This window comes from Sparus aurata, chromosome 1, assembly GCF_900880675.1.
Source record: "Sparus aurata chromosome 1, fSpaAur1.1, whole genome shotgun sequence".
NCBI lineage: Eukaryota > Metazoa > Chordata > Actinopteri > Spariformes > Sparidae > Sparus > Sparus aurata.
In genome coordinates, this window is record NC_044187.1 from 4427401 (window position 1) to 4446716 (window position 19316).

The 19316-nt window shown below is 42.1% G+C and overlaps 2 protein-coding genes across 2 annotated transcripts in view; one reads left to right on the forward strand and one right to left on the reverse strand.

The window, feature by feature from the left end:
* The first annotated feature begins 292 nt into the window (after positions 1 to 292).
* On the forward strand, positions 293 to 7519 carry mrpl45 (mitochondrial ribosomal protein L45). Its single transcript, XM_030421529.1, has 8 exons — positions 293 to 435; positions 1948 to 2143; positions 2480 to 2597; positions 2882 to 2980; positions 4135 to 4183; positions 4288 to 4437; positions 5608 to 5781; positions 7036 to 7519. Exons 1-8 carry the CDS (start codon positions 373 to 375, stop codon positions 7132 to 7134), a joined length of 948 nt encoding a protein of 315 aa, XP_030277389.1. The 5' UTR covers positions 293 to 372; the 3' UTR covers positions 7135 to 7519.
* Positions 7520 to 8793: 1274 nt separating this feature from the next.
* The window catches only part of gpr179 (G protein-coupled receptor 179), a 29029-nt gene continuing 18506 nt past the window's right edge, over positions 8794 to 19316 (reverse strand). Inside the window, exons 6-11 of the mRNA XM_030434168.1 lie at positions 17312 to 17421; positions 16677 to 16915; positions 14484 to 14622; positions 14270 to 14372; positions 13934 to 14080; positions 8794 to 13557 (exon numbers count right to left, since the gene is read on the reverse strand). Of these exons, the coding sequence (XP_030290028.1) occupies positions 10198 to 13557; positions 13934 to 14080; positions 14270 to 14372; positions 14484 to 14622; positions 16677 to 16915; positions 17312 to 17421 (4098 nt within the window). The 3' untranslated portion in view covers positions 8794 to 10197. The remainder of the gene's footprint in view (positions 13558 to 13933; positions 14081 to 14269; positions 14373 to 14483; positions 14623 to 16676; positions 16916 to 17311; positions 17422 to 19316) is intronic.

The window sequence follows — 19316 nt, forward strand, 5'->3', positions numbered from 1 at the left end:
GATATATTGTGATAATATTACTTTAGTAAAAGTGAAAGTCATCCATATGAATAGTGCTGGAGTAAAAGTATCTGATATAAAACATTACATACCAAAAGTAATTTTCTGACAAAGTAAGAACGTTTCTATGCTGTCAGCTCATGTTCTGGGCTGTTTTTACTCAAAATCAATAATATAACATATATAATAATCAACCTGGATCTGCTGAGTGTGTGAATAGTTTCCTTGTAGTTTATTAGACAGACAGGAGTCATCAACAGGATTTAATCTGTGGCTCAGCTCCGGAGCAGCAGGTGGCGGTGAAGCGCCTCAGCTGGTGTTTACAAACAGCCGCTACGCTCCAAACACACGAAGAAGAAGAAGCAGAACAAGATGGCGATGCCCGTGAGGAGGACGCTGCTGGCCCTTCACAGGGCGACATGCAGCCGTTTGAAGGTACGGGGACATTTAATGAGACTTTATTCAAACGCAGACTGTCCGTGTGTTGAAGAATCATCTCGTTTGTTTAGTTTGTGATGAACGCGGCACGCTGCGAACTGTCATTACGGAGCTAGCTTAGCTAACGCTAGTTTAGCTAAGGCTAGCTAGCTGTCATTAACCTCCACACAGACACATGACACAAGCCTGATTCAAGTGTCAGGGACAACTAAAATAAACTAAAACAGAACAATATTATAATAATAAATGTTGCGACAAGGTGCCAACATCATGAGATTGTTATTAAATTAAAATCTGAATTGCCATTACATCATTTAAGCAAGTTATTTTATCATCCATAAGAGTTATTGTTGTTGTACTTGTCCGCATCAAACTGACAGTGTTTCTAACATTTTGTCCACATTATTAGAAACACATGTTTTAATTTAAGAAGCTTGCAAGAGTTTGACACTTCAGTACAATACTAGTCAGGGCTGTGCAGTATATAAATACAATATCGTGATATTGTGCTATGAGCAGTGTTGGCTGTGTCACTTTCAAAATTCAGTATATTACATATTACTAGTATTAAAGTACGTGACAATATTACAGTCCGTAGTTAAGTTATTACGTATCACACTACTTTTAAGTTACTTTCAATGAAATGTCCAAATAACCCATATAAGACATTTAAATAACCCAGATCTGTTTGAATAACGTGCTTGGACAGAGTGATGAGCAGGCAGTCTGATATATTATGAGATAGAAGTAAATATTTGTAATTGTATGCTCAGTCATATAAAACACAACAGACCTATACCTTCTATAATGTAGTCAATAATGACATGACAAGACAAACGTCTCTCGTAGCCTGCAGGCTGAGGTCAGAGTGTGAGGGAGGCGGACAGCATCAGGACTCGTGCTTCTCTGAAATCTGGTTGTTCTTGTCAGAATCTTTTTTAGAGGCGAAAACATAACTGCCAATAATTTTTGATGCAGTGCACAACACTTTATTCAGACGTCTCTCGTCCTCTCATATGACATCAGTGTTGTCTTTTCCTGTAAAGGCACCATTACAGTAAAGTGATGTCATTTTCTAAAATTACAAGACTGTTCTACTTGTTCTACTACTTTTTCGACCCCACAATACTTTCGCAATATTGATATTGAGGTTGTCCAGCTTTAGAACATTTAAAGGCCATATCACCCAGCTCTTATACTAATACAATGTTGTAGTCTTTAAATAATGATTTAATGTAGACATTATATGATGTGAATAACTCTGCAGCACTGGGTTTAAAATTTGATTGTAGATTAGTTTTTTTACAGCCTCTCTGCTTTCAATATTATAAATGTGTATACTGCATTGTTTAAACAAATGGTATCAATAAAGTGTTAAAGTATATTGATACATCTGACTTCAATACCACTAACAGCGGTGGAAGAAGAACCAGTCAAAGTAAAAGTAACACAAACTCATTTTGAAATCTCCTCATATTGTAAAACATTTGCGTGTCGTCCTTCTCTCAGAATGCCGAAGCGTCTCTGGATGTGTGGCATCCCGTCCCACTGTTCCTGCCGGTCCGGACCAAGAAGCGGTACTTTATCCCTCCAGCAGTAGGTGTGAAGGGAAAAAGGGACGTGAACATGGAGTCCAAGGCCAAAGCAGCGGGCATCGTCTTCAGACAGGAGTACTTTGAGAGGCCCATCAACATCGCCTGCACTGGTGATTATGTTTTGCATTTTTCATCCCGACAGGCACACATGAGGTTGTTGCTGCTGGTGTTGGACTTTCAGTTTCAAATTTAAAACTCAAAGTATCAAAGAAAGGATGTGAAATGATCTTTGATTGGGTTTATTAACAGCATATTAGCCTTTTGAGGGATAGAATGGTGGGTAGTAAGATAAATTGGACATCAGCACATTTGTCCTTTAAATATCAGCTCCAGGACTTCATAAAAGTGTGAAGCGTCCTTTTAGATTTTCAGGGTTTTCTTTGTAATGTCTCTCCTGGTTAGAGGGAGCGTCCTGATCAATCAGTTCTGTCTTCTGTCTTTACCAGCGGGAATCTTCGACCCCTACGTCCCTCCGGAGGGCGACGCTCGTCTCTCCACTCTGTCTAAAGAAGGACTGAAGCAACGAACGGAACAGCTGCGACAGAGCGCTGCCTCACAGCTAGCGTAAGATTGTTTCACCATGTTATTCGTGCACTGATGTTCTTCTTGTCAAACATATCTGGCTCTTACAGAAGATAATTAAGTTTGGTCTGGTCCAAAACATCTGAACCCTCATTAGTCATAGCCTGTTTATGAATACATGGAGTTTCAAACCAGCGACCTTTTATGTTTCATGCTGCTCTTCTTGAACCAGTCATGTGATCCAGTCGACTCCCGGAGGGTTAAGAAGATGAACTGAACATTGACATGAGAGAGCTGAATGTGTGTTTTTATGTCGTTTCCAACAGGATCCGTAAAATCAAAGAGTATGACTCTCAGTTCGTAACAAAGGAATTCGCAGAGAAAGCTCAAGAGATCTTCATTGAAGCTCACAACTATCTGACACAGTAAGAACTCATGACTCTCACCTCACTCAGCCAGCTGACGCAGCTCCTCGCAGCCTCGTCATCAGGGAGGATGCTGAATGTACAGTGAGACATCTGTTATACAAGTGAGAGACTCGTGCTGCCTTCAGCTCTGCTGCGAAGTACAGCAGTGAAGCACTCCAATAAAGGAAGTTGACAAATGAAGCTGAAGCTTTGTTCTACTGACTTTGACGATTAAGTTGCTAATTCTTAGAAAATATCTTGCAGTACGAGCCAGAGGTGACGTACATTTAGAGTTAAGGTACTCATGTCGTCTGTGAACAAACAATCACATACTTTAAATGTTTCAAAAATGAGTTCCATATTAATATTTATTCATTGAAGTCCTTGTGACATTTTGAGGATAAAGGTTGCAAAGGAAGTTTATTTGCGAATATATCAGGATTGATATCGTTTTCGATGCTCTTCACCGATGTTTGATTTTCAACATAATCTGGTGTTTCATCAGCATCACTTTCACCACACATGTTAACCATAAATCTTTACATTTTTTAATTAAATGATCCCGTCGTTGTATTTGTTTGTCGTCTCCTGGTGTCAAGATTGGCAAGAACTGTGATCAAAACTTTGTCGTATTGCATTTATAGTAACGATGAGATGTGGTGAATTGTGACGAAGGCGTCGAGAGTTTGGAAACTTGAAATTACCTTAAATAGTGTTTTACTATTTAAAAAAACTCTACAAACCTTGATATATATTTTGCTACAGTGAGTGTGGGGAGCTTATTAGTAGAAGCAGTAGTAGTAAAGTTTATCTGGAGCTTTCAGCTGCATCTCACACCTTCAGTGGGTGAAGGCTGCTCAGTCTCATTTAACTAAACTGGGTGAAATGAAAGGATGAAATTGAACTGAGGAAACTCCAACTGCTGGTGAAGACTGTGAGATGTGGTTGGAAATATAGTTCTATCAACTATTAAATTCATTCTGGACATTTATGTAAGTTTGTATTTGTTCTTTGTAAGAAATAGAACAGCACTTTTTCCACAAGTATTAGTCAAGCAAAATGTCTCAGTGAAAAGGATCCTTTATCTAGATGAATCAGCAGGAAGTGGAGCAGTAATGTAACGTGTCTTTAGAGAGGAAGAGTAATTAATTATCTGCTGTTTGTTTTTGCAGGTTCAACAGAGAGAAGCTTCACTCCTTGGTGACAGAGAGGTGTTATCCTGTAAGTTCTTCTACATGTTGCTGAAGTTGTTCATTCATTCATTTCATCAAATCCCTCAATTGACTGTTTTTACTCCTCCCGTCACTCGTCTGTCCCGTGTTCAGGAGATGACGCGGGGAAACCGCTACAAGACGATCAGCTGGAGGTTTATAGAGTCGCTGGAGCCGCCTAAGGTGGTGCACGCCCGCTGCCCCGACATGGTCTCCAAAGGCAACCTGTACGGCCAGGTGACGGTCCGCATGCACTCCAAACAGGTACGTGTTCATTCAAGGAACTGTAGTCAGCTGAGTTCAGTCATCATCTGAGTCTGGTGTCTGTTCTTTCTCAAAGTGTTGAGTTTTTTAAGGTATCAGTAATAAAGCTGCTGTGTCAGTGTGTCTTAACCTTGTGTACATTTAAACAAAATACATCCAAGTCAAGAGATGTCATGGGATCTGTTTGAGGGACATTTGATGCGTCATGGGAACACATTTCAAGCTTTTCGGGTGCAGGTGTGTTAATAGAAAACCTATCCTGTGTGCTCAAAGACGATCAGCTGCTACCAGAGGAAACTCCAACAACGTCAGAGATCGTTTCGTTTCGTTTTCTTCCGCTTTATCCATGCGGGTTGTGGGTGATGTTACCGCTTTTATACCACCTTATTCAAGGTGGAGCGGGGGTTACTGGGGCCAAATCCAGTGACTCTATGGGCGAAGGCCAGGGTACTCCCTGGATGAGTCGCCAGCTCATCGCAGGGCCCTTACTGATGGCAGTGGCTGCCACGAAGGTGCCAACTGCACATCAGGAGCAGTGTTGGGGTTCAGCATCTTGCTCAAGGATGCTTCGGCATGTCCCGCTCTACCCACTGAGCTACAGCCGCCCCATCAGAGATGTTGGGTTTATTTTGTTTTTCAGAGATCAATTTGTTTGGGAAGAGGGTTTACTCAGGACAGATCTGAGAGACTGAATTTATATCTTTTGTTGTTTTTAAATGACTAAAGTTTGGATTTTTTTAATTATATATTTTTGGCCTTTTTATGGCTTTATTGATAGTACAGCTGAAGATATGACAGGAAACAGGGAGAGAGAGAGGGGGAGTGACACGCAGCAAAGGGACCCGGGCCGGGAGTCGAACCCAAGTCCGCTACAGAGCCTCGGCACATGGGGCGCACGCTCTACCAACCGAGCTAAACGGTGCCCCTAAAATTTGGATTTTTTTCTATAAATTCCGAAACAGAAATCGAATCCTGACCCCCCTACTTGTTGCTCAAACACTGTTTGTTGAGACCAGGCTGAGTTTGTACATGTGCCTGCACGGTCTTTATGTTATGAACATTAAACAACGTTAATTGCAGGGGTGCTGGAAAGCAAATTCAAGAGTAGTTTGGGGATTTTTGCCAGGGTTTGAAACCATAAACCATCTTTAATGTCTGCTCTTCCTGCAGACTCTGGCTGTCTTCGACCGCTTCGGGAGGCTGATGCTCGGCAGCGAGGAGCAGCCGAAGGACGTCCTGGAGTACCTGGTTATAGAACGACACCTCGTCAACCCCTACGGTCGGTGGAGGTTACACGGAAAAATAGTGCCGTCCTGGGCTCCCGCCAAAGATCCAATTATTAAGGTGACCCTCGACTCTGCACCGGCTCACGACATCTTTTATATATCTTTTACTAAGAGAAAAGGCCGAGGTCCAACACACACTTCCTGTCAAAAGGAAATTAAGAAACCTTTATTAACTGTCCAGTTCATACTTCACTTTAATGACCACATGAATAAAGTCTGCGAGGTATGTTTTAGTGTTTCAATCTTTTCAGAATCATTCTCTTATTTATCTCCTCCTCGCTGTTTCCTTCACACATCCTCTCAGAACAACCTGTACTTCCCCCCTAAAGTAGAGGCTGTTTGGTTACAGTCCAAACGCTGCTCCAGCCCTGATTTTATTTAACTGTCTGCACTCCTCAAGGTTTTAAAACTCCATAACGTGGCAGGAGGACAAACACCCAGTTGCCTGTTTATTGGGTACATCCAGTTAAAGCCATTGCAGTCCACAATAACAGCAGCTCTGTAATAAAGATGACCTTTTTGTGATCGTCAGTTCGTGTTCAGAATAGTCCAGAAACACATCTCAGTGTAGCCACAATATTACTCCACTGCTCTGCAAATCACAGCCTCTCCAACTGTTTGAATACCCTGAAGCTCTTACGTGAATATTGCAGATAACTTTAAATCAGTTTCACCAAATCTCTCTGGTTGGATTAATTCTTTGTGCTTATTTTAGGCACAATCACAATCTGTCAAGGCAACTGACAAATTGAACTGAGACACAGCGGCACAAATGAAAACCAGATCCGACACAATAAAAGCTGCTTACGTGAACTTGAGTCGACTTCACTCTAACTATTTTGTTTTAAAAACAACTGAGGTAGAAGTTTTCGAGAGTCTCATCGTAAACTGGTTTCCATCTTGTTTCCCCGAGAACAAAAGTATGATAGCTGACACTTGAGAGGTTTTTTTTTAATATGTGCATGTTAACTTAAACACGTCATGCTACAAATCACACGGTTTTCATTGTCTAAGACTCATTTACAAGAGACGTCTGTCTAATTTGTACATTTAGTCCTGTTAAATGGATGAAATCAGCCCCGTCATTAAATAATCATTCTTTTTTTCCAACTAAAGCTCTTCAGGTTAAATGGAGAAAAAAATCAGTATTTTTTCATATTGCAGTATTTATCACAAAAAGCCAAAATGTGTCTGTTTTTTTCCAATTTTGTACAGCCTGAATGTAAATCTGATCTGTGTTAATATGAATATATTCTACTAATATGTGACACAGCTTGCAAACGATGCTCATCCGCTCTTCTTACTGTCTCAGACTGTCATGATTCCTGGTCCGAAGCTGGAGCCGGGACAAGAGTTCGAGGCCCTCAACTACAGCGTTCCCAGACCCAAGCCAGTTCAGTGGAACAAATAGGCCACCGGGTGGCGCTGCTGTGCTCATCAAACCACAGTAGGACATTTTATTTGCAGTCCACGGCCAAATGCCGTTAAAAATGTTGGCTGTGGCTGGTTAGTTTGTCCACTTTGGCAGGAAACCAGCCTTCATTTGGAAGCTCTTATCTCTAAATGTTGTTGGCTGTTGATACGTTGGAAGCAGCAGGTGAGTTTCAGGATGAACAAACTGCGGCGTCCTGCCGCCAATAAAGCTGCTTCTGTTACTGCTGCAAGTGATCACACAACAACCTGGACTTTGAACATGACTTCAGAGTTCACCCTGACTCAGATTTGTTCTTTTTGTCATGACTAACTTAATGTGTACATGTAAAGAAAAAAAATAAAATGCACAGATCTCCACAAATTGTACAGATGGTTTTATTTCTCTGATGAATATGCTGCATGTTGACCTCAGGAAATACAAAAATAAAGTTTCCCATCTGCTTCTCTTCACGCCAGTAGATTTCAGAGGACATTTTATCAGAATAATCTTTCATAGAAGATACTGCGTACAAAATTAAGTGAAGGGATGTGTTACAACAATATAAGATTATTTTTACGTGACGACAAATTACAGCACGCTCATTCAAAAAACACACTAACATGCAACGACGCTCACAAAACTGGATCACTCGATTGACAAAGAACTTGGCGCAGTGTTTAACAATGAGACCACTGAATGAGCAGAGATGCTGAGAAATCGACACTTGAGTTCACAGACAGATTGCTGGCATAGAGATGTGACTTAATTACATTCATACAGAAGAAAACTGTTAATACTGTTTCAGTTTCATTCACCATAAAACTTTGTCCAACATAATACCTGCAGTCGTCTGTACCTGAAACTTAATTATTCTGAACTCCTTAAAGCAGCACTCTCTGTCAGACATGAAATGTTGGGCCACTCCTGATGCATATTTCTAGTAGACATTAGACATCTTTGATTTATCCATAAATTGATTTAATTAAAAAAATCTTGAGTGTTACTGTTCGTCTGCATATCGATGGACTCACGCCGAAGAATCTCTTTTAATCACGTTACCTTCAAAGAATATTTATGGTTATTAAAGCGTTCCAGCAATGACTATAACTGATATCATTATCTGCTTAAAGAACCCTGATAAAAAAACTTTAGTAGTTGACCAAAACCTTCACAAAGAGACTGTTCAGACCTGATAGTAACATCCATACGCTAAGGTGGAACTACTGTCTTCCAGCAACAATTATCCACGCAAGATCTCACGTGACTTCTCCGGCTTTTGATTTTAGCTAACGCTAACGACAAAACAACAAATTATCCTGCATTTATATGGAACTAAGCTTTAGGAGCGTTCCACCTTAATTTTCCTCCATGTTACGCCACATTCGGAAATCGACACTTCTCGGCTGGCAAGACGGCGGCGAGCAGAACAAGCTACTGCTAACGTGAGTTGTTCAACAACCTTCTTTTTAGTAAACTCTGTGTACACAAACAATGTTCTCAATGCTCGTGTTCATGTGTAGAGACCCTGGTGATACTACCAGCAAAGTTTCATGTTGTGTCGAGACTTCTTACTGTTTTAAAAATAGAGATTTTGATGCTATTGTAAAAGTGCCCGTAGCACTCCCATTGAAAATGAGTTTGACCCGAAAACGAAAATACGGTAAATCTTAAAAGACCCTCTTTCGTTGTAATTATATGCTTTTACACGAAAGTTTGACACATATACATTCACAAAAAAAGCCTAGGTTGCATTTTGGTGAGAGTTTTGCTTTAACTATTTGCTCCTTCTTGTCAATTTGTCGTTGTTGTACATTAAGTTCTTTCTTTCTTTGTGTAAAGAATGTCTGTTTGTCGCAGTGGAAGATGGAGTGGTCACTTAAGACGCATGTTAAAGCGCGATGTAAGCTGGCGGAGTTAAAGCTGTCCACTTGTGATCGGATCGCTAAAGGACGGATGTTAAAAGCAGGTCTGTGCAGATTCAAAGAGAAGGCAACTCACGTTATTTGCAACATTAAGATTTAGAAGCAAGTCAGGTCAGCTGCAAAATAAACACTCAAATTGACAATTTGATGTTTTTAAAATTACCAAACATTTAACCGTACTGGTGTCCAGTGCACTGCATCCCTCTCTAAATGCTCATATGTGAAAGGATTATGTAGCTTTTCACTCCAGTTTATGGTAATTTATACAATATTTTGGCATTGTTTCTTTAAGTGGTAGAATCATATTTTCTTCATTCTTAAGACTAAAACAAAAGTGAGAGTGTTATATTAATCACTGGCCCTTTAGTCATGAAGTCAGTCACAGGTATGCATAGTTTTATCAAGCAGTACTTGATAGAATTGTACTTTGACATCGGTTGTAGTTCTGGCAGCACTGCTTTAAACGTAACACTTTTCTTTTACTTTGAAAATATAATTTCATGAAAATATAAATAACTGAATTTGTCTGGCGTATGCTGGTTAAACTTCCATTAGGTTCCATCTCTGGGATCTTGTGCTATATTTGTGATTGTGAGCACTGTGGACTGGTTAAGTTCAGGTTCTGTAACATATTCACCCCAGCCATGGGTCCAACATACTGTACATACATGGCAAATCTGTGAATTGTCACCTAAGAACATACAGAGACACAAAAAAAGATTTTAATTTAAAATGGGGGGTAGAAGCAGGAAGAAAAGGGACTTCATCTAAATGCCTTAGATGCCCTTCCATCAGCCAAGACAAGTCTGTTTGTAGTTCATTGCTTGATTAATTATAGATGTAATCAATCAAGTCTCTACGACAGGCTTCTCAGTCAGGTAACGTAACACCGCCCTAAGTTCTGTCTTTGCTTAGCCAAAGTAATTGTCCAAAAGTACTGGCTCTCAGCTCTGCCAGCTGCACAGGAGCTGGTTGTGAGCTGACCCTGCTCTCTGACCTCCGTTGTGGAGCTGGGGAATTTAAAAAAGTTCCCCCTGACCTTCAGCAGGATACCACAAGAATGGTTTCATAGCGCTCACATTCCCCCTTGATTTAGCAGGAAGGGTCAAGGTGAAAGCAAATGCTGGCTGGATTTAGGTCACAAGTCAGGTGGGAATACGAGAGCCTCTGCAGCACATTCTGCATCGTCCTCTTCGTCTTCCTCAGGGATATTCTCTGGTTCCCATGTAAAAACATCCGAGGCGTTGTCAGTGAATGAACCAGAGTGGCTCCTTGTCATCTCCCAAGGACACAAAGCATCACGGCGGCCCAGGGCCAAGTTTTCTTTTGACTCGCCTATTTGCTCTGTGCTGAAATGTGTCTGTTCTTCATCAAGTGGACCCTCATTCTCTGCGACTTCATCTTTGTCACTGTTGGGAACATCAACTTTGCTTTCGTTTGAGGTTTGTGGATCCTTAGAATCCCAGGGACAAACATCTGCTCCAGTGCTTTCTTCTTTTTTGACAACTCCTGGTTCTTCTGTGTCCCACGGACAAACATCTGCCTGGGTGCTGCCTTGCTTTGTAAGAACTTTTGGTTCTTCCGTCTCCCATGGACAAACACTTTCCCGAGCAGTGTCTTGCTTTGTGAGAACTTTTGGTTCTTCCGTCTCCCATGGACAAACACTTTCCCGGGCACTATCTTGCTTTGTAAGAACTTTAGGTTCTTCTGTGTCCCACGGACAAACATCTGCCTGGGTACTGCCTTGCTTTGTAAGAAATTTAGGTTCTTCTGTGTCCCACGGACAAACATCTGCCTGGGTACTGCCTTGCTTTGTAAGAACTTTAGGTTCTTCTGTGTCCCATGGACAAACATCTGCCTGGGTACTGCCTTGCTTTGTAAGAACTTTAGGTTCTTCCGTCTCCCATGGACAAACATTTTCCCGAGCACTATCTTGTTTTGTGAGAACTTTTGGTTCTTCTGTCTCCCATGGACAAACATTTTCCCGGGCACTATCTTGCTTTGTAAGAACTTTTGGCTCTTCTGTTTCCCATGGACAAACATCTTGTTGGGAATTTTCTTGTCTTTGTTGAGTTTTGACTGCTCCTTCTTCCTCTGTATCCCACGGACAAACATTTGCACAAGTTGTGTCTTGCCTTACATTACTGTTTGATGCTTTGGGGGTCTGTGGCTTTCCTGTTTCTGGTTCACTACTATCCCATGGACAAACATCTGCCAGTCTTTCCATTCCCTGTGACACAGTCTTGGCAGAGGCAGTTTCTTCAGGGGGTCCAGTTTCCCAGGGACATACGTTTACTCTTGTGCCTTCTTTCCCTTCAGTCTGTATGGAAGCAGCATTCGAAGACAAGACATCTTTTTGTGAGTTTTCTGGTTTGTCTTGCTGTTCAGTCACCCAGGGACAGATATCTGCCTTGACGGTCATTTGGGAAGTTGAGTCTGTATTTGTTGGCTCCATGTTCCCCTCTTCCCACGGACAAATGTTTCCCGGTATTTTAGGGGGATCAGGGAATTCCCATGGGCAACATTCTGTCGACTGGGTCACTTGTCTACCTAAATGCAGGGCAGCTGATTTTGCAATTTGCTCATTAGTTAAACTTTCTTTTGATGTACTGGGGTAGACGGCAGCTTTCATAACTTCCTGTGGAATGGGCACTGTCAGCGTTCCCCTGCGCCCTGAGGGATTTAGGTTTTCATATACAACTTCAGCCTTGTCCTGAACATCCCAAGGACAGACATTAGCATATTCATTATCCTGCTTTACTGAAGGTTGGGATGCTTCTACAGTATCCCAGGGACATACATTTGCTTCATGTTTTACAGAGTGTTGTGTCAATGACTCTGTGGACACGTTAGTATGATAAATAATGGGGATATTCTGTGAACCTCTGCGATTACTATGCTCACTTCCTTGTCTTCTCACAATCTCTGGCTCTTGAGATTCCCATGGACACACATTAGATGGTTCAGATACCTGCGATTCCCAAGGGCAGACATTTGTTTTAATGCTCTGCTGCTTTTTTAGTCCCTCTCCTTCCTGAGAAGTACCAGTTCCCATTTCCCATGGACACACATCCACATGGGAAATATTACGGACTGGTGTAATCCGATTACTACCTCTTCTGTGAGTTGAGGGAGTTCTACAGCTGCTGGCTGTTTCCCAAGAACTTATACTGCCACGTTTGCTGTTCTGCCTTGATAAAAACACATTTTCATACGTGCCATCTTTTTGCATGTCGTCCGTATCCCAAGGGTAGACGGCAGATTTCACCATCACAAGCCTTCTCGGGCTTCTGTCGGAAGAATCCCCAGAGGACAGTCTGACGGCATTCTGCTTCACAAGGCATGGTTTTCCATCTGTTGTTGCCATTCTTTTATGCAATGCCCTCTTTTCGAAGCTTGGACGTCTACTAGAGGATCCTGATCTTGGAGTTGTGGAAGCACTTTCCTGACTTTTTTGTGAAACAGAATCCTCTCTATGTAAACTTCCCTCCCTACTGGACTTGCTTGTTGAATCAACAGATCCCATAAATGACTTCACAGAGAGCCACTTAGTGGTCGTGGTGCGTAGGGAGAGGACACGTTGATCTTTTGTGACCTTCCGTCTTGGAGAGCCTGGTGCACTTGCAGACACAGGGGACTGTGGGTTTGGGGAATCAGATTCACCTTGTGATCCCTTGTCCCCTGAAGGTGTACTCTCCACAGGTGGAACATGGTCCCAGGGACAGATAAGCGCTTGAGGTGATGGCGGCCTCCTATCCTCATCATCGTCAGAGTTTGCATAGGTGACATGCTTCTGGTTCTTGTCCCCTGATTGTTCTTGCTCCACATCCCAAGGACAGATCTCAGTCTTGTCAAAAGACTCTGACTGGAGAGCACTCCTGGTTTGGTCACCAATGGATAAGCTCTGTTTGGACCTTGTCAACACTGTGCTGGCTCTGCTGACCCTAGGTGTGTTCTCCACAGAATGGTTGGTAGTTGAGGTTAGACTCCAGGACTTATGGAGTCTAGTGTGATCAGGATGCAGGAGATTGGTATCAATTGTGAGATTCTGGGCACTGGCTGACTTACAGACCCCTGGTGGGATATCTAAGGAATCAGTCTCCGATCGCCGGGAGGATCTCTTCACAGCATTGGCCTGTAATGTGGAGTCACGCAAAGAAGACTCTCTTTCCCTGACGTAGTGATGATCACTCTGGGATTTGCGCATGCACGGTGATGGTGTTTTCATTGAACTTCTGTAACTGATACTGACCGATATTGTATCTGCGGTGCTCCTGAAGGACTCGGACTGATTCACACCCCTACTGCGGAAGGATCCATCTTTCTCCTCACGGCTGCACTGCCGGCTCATCGTTTCCGGGATCTCAGCTATGCGTCTAATAATGGATCTTCCCAATGCACATCGCGAGCTCCGCTTCTTTGACAGATGTGGGTTGTTAGCGGTCATCTTCTTGGTCTTGTGGACTTCTAACTGGGCATATAACTTCTTCAGCTCATCCTGGTGCATATGAAGAAGGGTGGGAATTGATGAAGGGATTGAGGAAATGGTTGAGGAGAGGAAAAGATAAGGAGAGTAAGGTAAAAGACACGTTTCATTTAAGAAGAACACAAATTAGGATAAAAGGATAAAGGGGTGAAAGGTTATACAGTAAAATATGTGGTCATTTATCGTTTTATTGTATACTGTTAATTTAGTGTTAAAATTATGATAAATTTAAGATCTGTTTAATTGAGCGTATATGTGGTCATAACTGAAATTAAGGGACATTTAATTTTTGTTATTTAAAGGTGACTTTTGGAATTTCTTCCACTTTTGGTAAGTTATGTCCCAATGCAAAGTGATAACATCGTTCTGAGGAGACGAGAGAGTTTACCCTGAAGTCATCCGGGTCCACACTTGGCTCACTCCAAACAGAGTGAAAACTGCTGTTGAGGTACGAGCCGGAGCGCCGGAGGTCCACTTCATCCTCGTACACCTCTGCTGCTATCTCCTCTCTCCCAGGCTTTGACACGTAAAGAAACTGTGGGACACACACAGAGATACAATTCATGTGTGAACTGGTCAGAGATGGAAGTTTCCATCAAGGCCAAGAGTCAGAATGTCCCGATAGGAGGTCTAGATTCCTCATCATTCCACATTGATTGATAACCTTTTTTTCTAATCTGATCCTTTATTTATTTTGGTGCTGTGACACACAAAAGCCGAATACCTTGGGAATGAAGAGCAGGGCGAGTGTCACAGTGATGGTCACATGGGTGTGTGTGAAGGAGAGCAGCAACATCCAATCAGGATGGAGAGAGGGGAAGGTGAACCTGAGGGAGACGGAAAACACACAATCATGTAACATCTGTAACACACACAGACACACTGCCGATTCAAGCTGTCCTGCATTTAAAGGTCCAGATAAAATGCCCGCTCATTACCGGAACAGGTGAAACATGGTGGAGAGAAGCAGCTCATTGTGGATGGCGATGCCCATGTAGCGAGGCTCGTGGAAGGCTGAGGGGACGGGCCTGACGGCGGTCCACAGGGAGCTGCCCCAGCACAGGAACAGAAGCTCAGCTGTGGCAGAACAACATGAGAACAAAGGGAAGTGGTGACAGTAGAAGAGTGCTGTTCATTTTTAGTGTAATATGTTTTGATCGATCCCATAATGATGAAAAGCTCAAATCTAAGATGGTCTGAGTCACAGCTTGTCTGATCAACGAGGCAAATTCTTGTTTCATACAACTTATATTTGTAGTTTCACGATTCAGTTTTGTCTTCGTCGCGATAACCTGACCTCCAACCTGACCTCCAACCTGTCTGATCCTTTATGTTTCCGGACTTGTAGTTAAGTTTATTTCTTCACTGATCCAAGAACTTTAGAGACTGCCATGTTTGTAATTCTGGGAAAAATAACGAAAACAAGACCAAAATTGTAATTAACTGAACTTATCCTTAAAATGAATTAAGGTAACCCTTTATAACACGGCGCGCGATTTACGGTGTAATTTCACAACATTTACCATATAATTCCTCTGAAGTTTTAGTGTAATGTCATTACGCTAATACTTACCGGTTCCTATTGGTACGTAAATATTGGCAAAGGGCAACAAGGGAGTAACAGTTGGGGAATTAAGAAAGAATAAAGAAGTAAATTATACCGTATGTATATTTATAATTACCGGATACAGTAAACAGGGCTTAACAGATGAGCCAAAATTATAATATTTGAAAGTATGAGGTTAAGTATAAACAAATTTACCTTCTCTCAGGAAACATGACAGGTTTTTACTTTTACTTGGTTTGGAATGAGAACAAGTTTAGAAATGTGTCTGTGCTTTGTGTCTTTAGAGCCGAATCGATATATCTATCGATATATCTAAAGAAAATGCATTTTTGATAACCACATTTAACATCCATATACTTTTACTCCCTGGTATCAACATAAAACCCAAAACTGCATAACGGTGCATGTTCGTCCAGAACTGCAGCAGCTAATAAAACAGTATACTACAACACATCATGACCACAAGATACACATCCTCACAGGACTGATGTCTGATGCTAGAGAAGCAAACAAATCTGTTTAGAAGTCTGGTTACACAACCAGAAATCTGAAGGACGCCCACCGTCCACACACACAGGAACCAGCTGACTGTATTTTAGGATCAAATTGCCAAAAGTATTTGCTCACCTGCCTTGACTCACATACGAACTTAAGTGACATCCCATTCTTAATCCACAGGGTTTAATATGACGTCGGTCCCTTTGCAGCTATAACAGCTTCAACTCTTCTGGGAAGCCTTTCCACAAGGTTTAGGAGTGTTATGGGAATTTTTGACCATTCTTCCAGATTTGTGAGGTCACACACTGATGTTGGACAGAAAGGCCTGGCTCTCAGTCTCCGCTCTAATTCACCCAAAAGGTGTTCTATCGGGTTGAGGTCAGGACTCTGTGCAGCCCAGTCAAGTTCATCCACACCAAACTCTCTCATCCATGTCTTTATGGACCTGCTTTGTGCACTGGTGCACAGTCATGTTGGAACAGGAAGGGGCCATTCCCAAACTGTTCCCACAAAGTTGGGAGCATGGAATCGTCCAACATCTCTTGCTATGCTGAAGCATTCAGAGTTCCTTTCACTGGAGCTAAGGGGCAAAGCCCAGCTCCTGAAAAACAACCACACACCATAATCCCCCTCCACCAAACTTTACACTTGGCACAATGCAGTCAGACAAGTACCGTTCTCCTGGCAACCACCAAACCCGGACTCGTCCATCAGATTACCAGTTGGAGAAGCGCGATTCGTCACTCCAGAGAACGCGTCTCCACTGCTCTAGAGTCCAGTGGTGGCGTGCTTTACATCACTGCATCTAACTCTTTGCATTGCACTTGCAGAAACGGTCTGCATGCCTTGCTGCTTGCTTTTATATACCTGTGGCCATGGAAGTGATTGGAACACCTGATTTCAGTTATTTGGATGGGTGAGTGAATACTTTTGGCAATATAGTGTATGAGCAAATGGAAATACTGTTATTGTTTTCTAACTTTTTAGTAGATCAAACATATGTTTGGAGTGAGAGGATCCATCCGCTCTGAGGACGCTCACACACTGTTAGTCTGCTGACACTCACCCACAGCCATCATGTAGTCCCAGCGGTCCAGGTAACACAGGTTGAACCCCTGGCCGTCCGACGTGTTGGTCGTGACGAACACGGGGATGTTCCTGTCGCGGTTCTGGAGGACGCCCACCGTCCAGGCGCACAGGAACCAGCTGACTGTCATCAGCATCACTCCCAGAATCCTCAGCAGGTGGAGGCTGGACATGTAGGGAACTCTCTGAGCCGTGCGCGAGAGGAAAACCTTCAGCACCCTGAGAAGAGACGAGACTGTGACGTTTGACAGCTGAGGACAAAATGTGGATAACTTTGGACTCTGAACTTAATAACTGTATGATGACAACCTTCAGCTTTCCTTCTGGAGGTTTTCACTTCTTTTGTGATTTTTAAATAGTCATTATAGATGTTCAAAGGTTTTTATTTCTAAAATGTTTTATTTCTAAGAGCAAGAATGTCCAAAAGCTACACAGTCTTGCTTTAAGAAAAACGTTTAATTAAGTTTGAAGTCAGTTTCCAGTAATTTACACAGTTTACACTCATTTATCTGTAATTGTTTGCTTTAAAAAAGTCAGCTTCAAATATATTTATATATTTCAAACATTTTGTTTGTATTCCTCAACAAGATCAGAAATGTATTGTGTCCAACCGACCTGTACATTTTCAGCGTGACGGTGCCGTAGACGATGGAGAAGCCGAGCATTCGGACCCAGCGGAGCAGAATACACCTGAACGTACTCGGCTTGAAGTACATGATGAAGACCTGCAGAGATGGAGCGACACTTCCTGTGAGTCAAACTACGGGAGCGCCGTGGACGAATGTTCCTCAACTGATAACGTGTTAAATATGCAACCGACATCAACACAGAACCTGTAGAACTATTACTATGGCTAGTGTTGTATAAGGTTATATCAATAGACTAAAGAATCAACATCAATCAGTCAATCAGACTTTATTAACTTGCACCTTTCAAACAAATCAAAATGCAATTCAAAGTGCTTTACGAGTGATTAAACAAACATGTTATATAAAGGAAACAAAAACAGGTTTAGAGACCAATGAACGGCAATTGCAATAAAAAGAATATATATCCACAAATACATTATTATTAAATATGTTACAGTAGTTTATAAAGTAATTAAAATCAGCTCCATCTTTACCTGCTGCAACAATAGAGACACATGAGTGTATCATTAACATCGTGTAGTGATATCACATATACATTAAGTATACTTAAGTATCTGACTGCTTCTTCCACTACGACTAGTGGTGCAGCTATTACTGCTACAACAGATGGTGCGTTTATGACTATACATTTAAAAACTACGACCATTAGCAGTGCTGCTATTAACGCTCATTTAACACCATGTGACTCCGTCATACTGACACTTAATGACACGTCTCATCTGCATTAACAGACAAAATCTGCCTGTTTGAAAAACAAAACGTGTCTCGGTCGGTCACGTTCAACAACAGGTTGTACCCTCGTCTCTGCTCAGTGTGTAACAGCAGCAGAGTGGATGACTGTAATCCAGGAATTAAAGCTCATTGTGCAGCGACAGTCGTTCTCCGTCACTCTGGATAAGAGCATCGGCTAAAGCCTCAAATGTGAATGCAAATTTACATCACCGGGTTCAAACCACTCATAAAGGATAAACTGCTCAGAGCGAACAGAGCTCGTATGGAATCAGAGACGATGTGCGGTAAACATCCAGAGGAAGGCAAGCTTTAATCAGCAGAGACAAACCGCAACAACACCAGAACCTTAGCTGTGCTTAACCGGGTCTCTGAGGGACTGTTTACACAATGATTTCTGCATAAAATGTTAACTGTTGTATTGGTAATGTTTTGAAAGCACCACTTTTACACCTCATTTCCCAGTACATGTGTGTACGAAGGCGACAATCACCACAATCTATCTTTTTTTTACCTACAGTCTGAGGAGACCTCACACAGAACTGGTTTCTAAACGCTTGGACCGTTCTTCATGTTCACACCAAACAGATCCTCCAGCAGCTGATCTGTTTGTAGATCAAGCGGACAGACGACCACAGCGACCCCCCACTGAGATCAGAGAGTGAACTTTTCATCCAAGACAGAAACTACAGTCAGGTCCGTGGGCTGCAAGTTACCTTTGAATTTATGGAACAAAAACTCTTGCAGCATCGTCCCAATGCCAAAGTTTCAGCTGAATTTTGACTGTAAATTTACTTTAACAGCACAATCATATCTGTCCTCTGTCCTCTGTCTCAGTGCAGTTTGGAACTGAATGGAAGTGAATGTGCACGGGGACACTTGTGCTAAACTTCAGCAGGCTAACATGCTAACATGTTCTCTTAGCTAACAGCTAATGACAAGCTATAGTCTTTACAACGTGCACCAGTTTAGGTTACCATGTTAGCATGCTAACACTAGATAATTAGCAGCTGAGCCTACAGGTCAGTAGCAGTAAACGAAAGTATTGGACAACTAAAATTATGACCTAGTGGTGAAACTGGATGGAAAGTCAGAGGATCAGTGACGATAGTACAATTAATAGAGATATTTCACTAAAACGCCTGACCTCATGGTGGCGCTACTGGACAAGTCAGAGGTTAAAGTCACTAAGGTTCATCCTCTGGGGATAATAAATGTCTCTACAAACTTTTGTGACAAGT

Coding starts and splice junctions, on each gene's coding strand:
- mrpl45 (XM_030421529.1), top strand. CDS start 373: ATGGCGATGCCCGTGAGGAGGACGCTGCTGGCCCTTCACAGGGCGACA. Junction 436..1,947: donor CGACATGCAGCCGTTTGAAG/GTACGGGGACAT, acceptor TCCTTCTCTCAG/AATGCCGAAGCGTCTCTGGA. Junction 5,782..7,035: donor CCAAAGATCCAATTATTAAG/GTGACCCTCGAC, acceptor TTACTGTCTCAG/ACTGTCATGATTCCTGGTCC.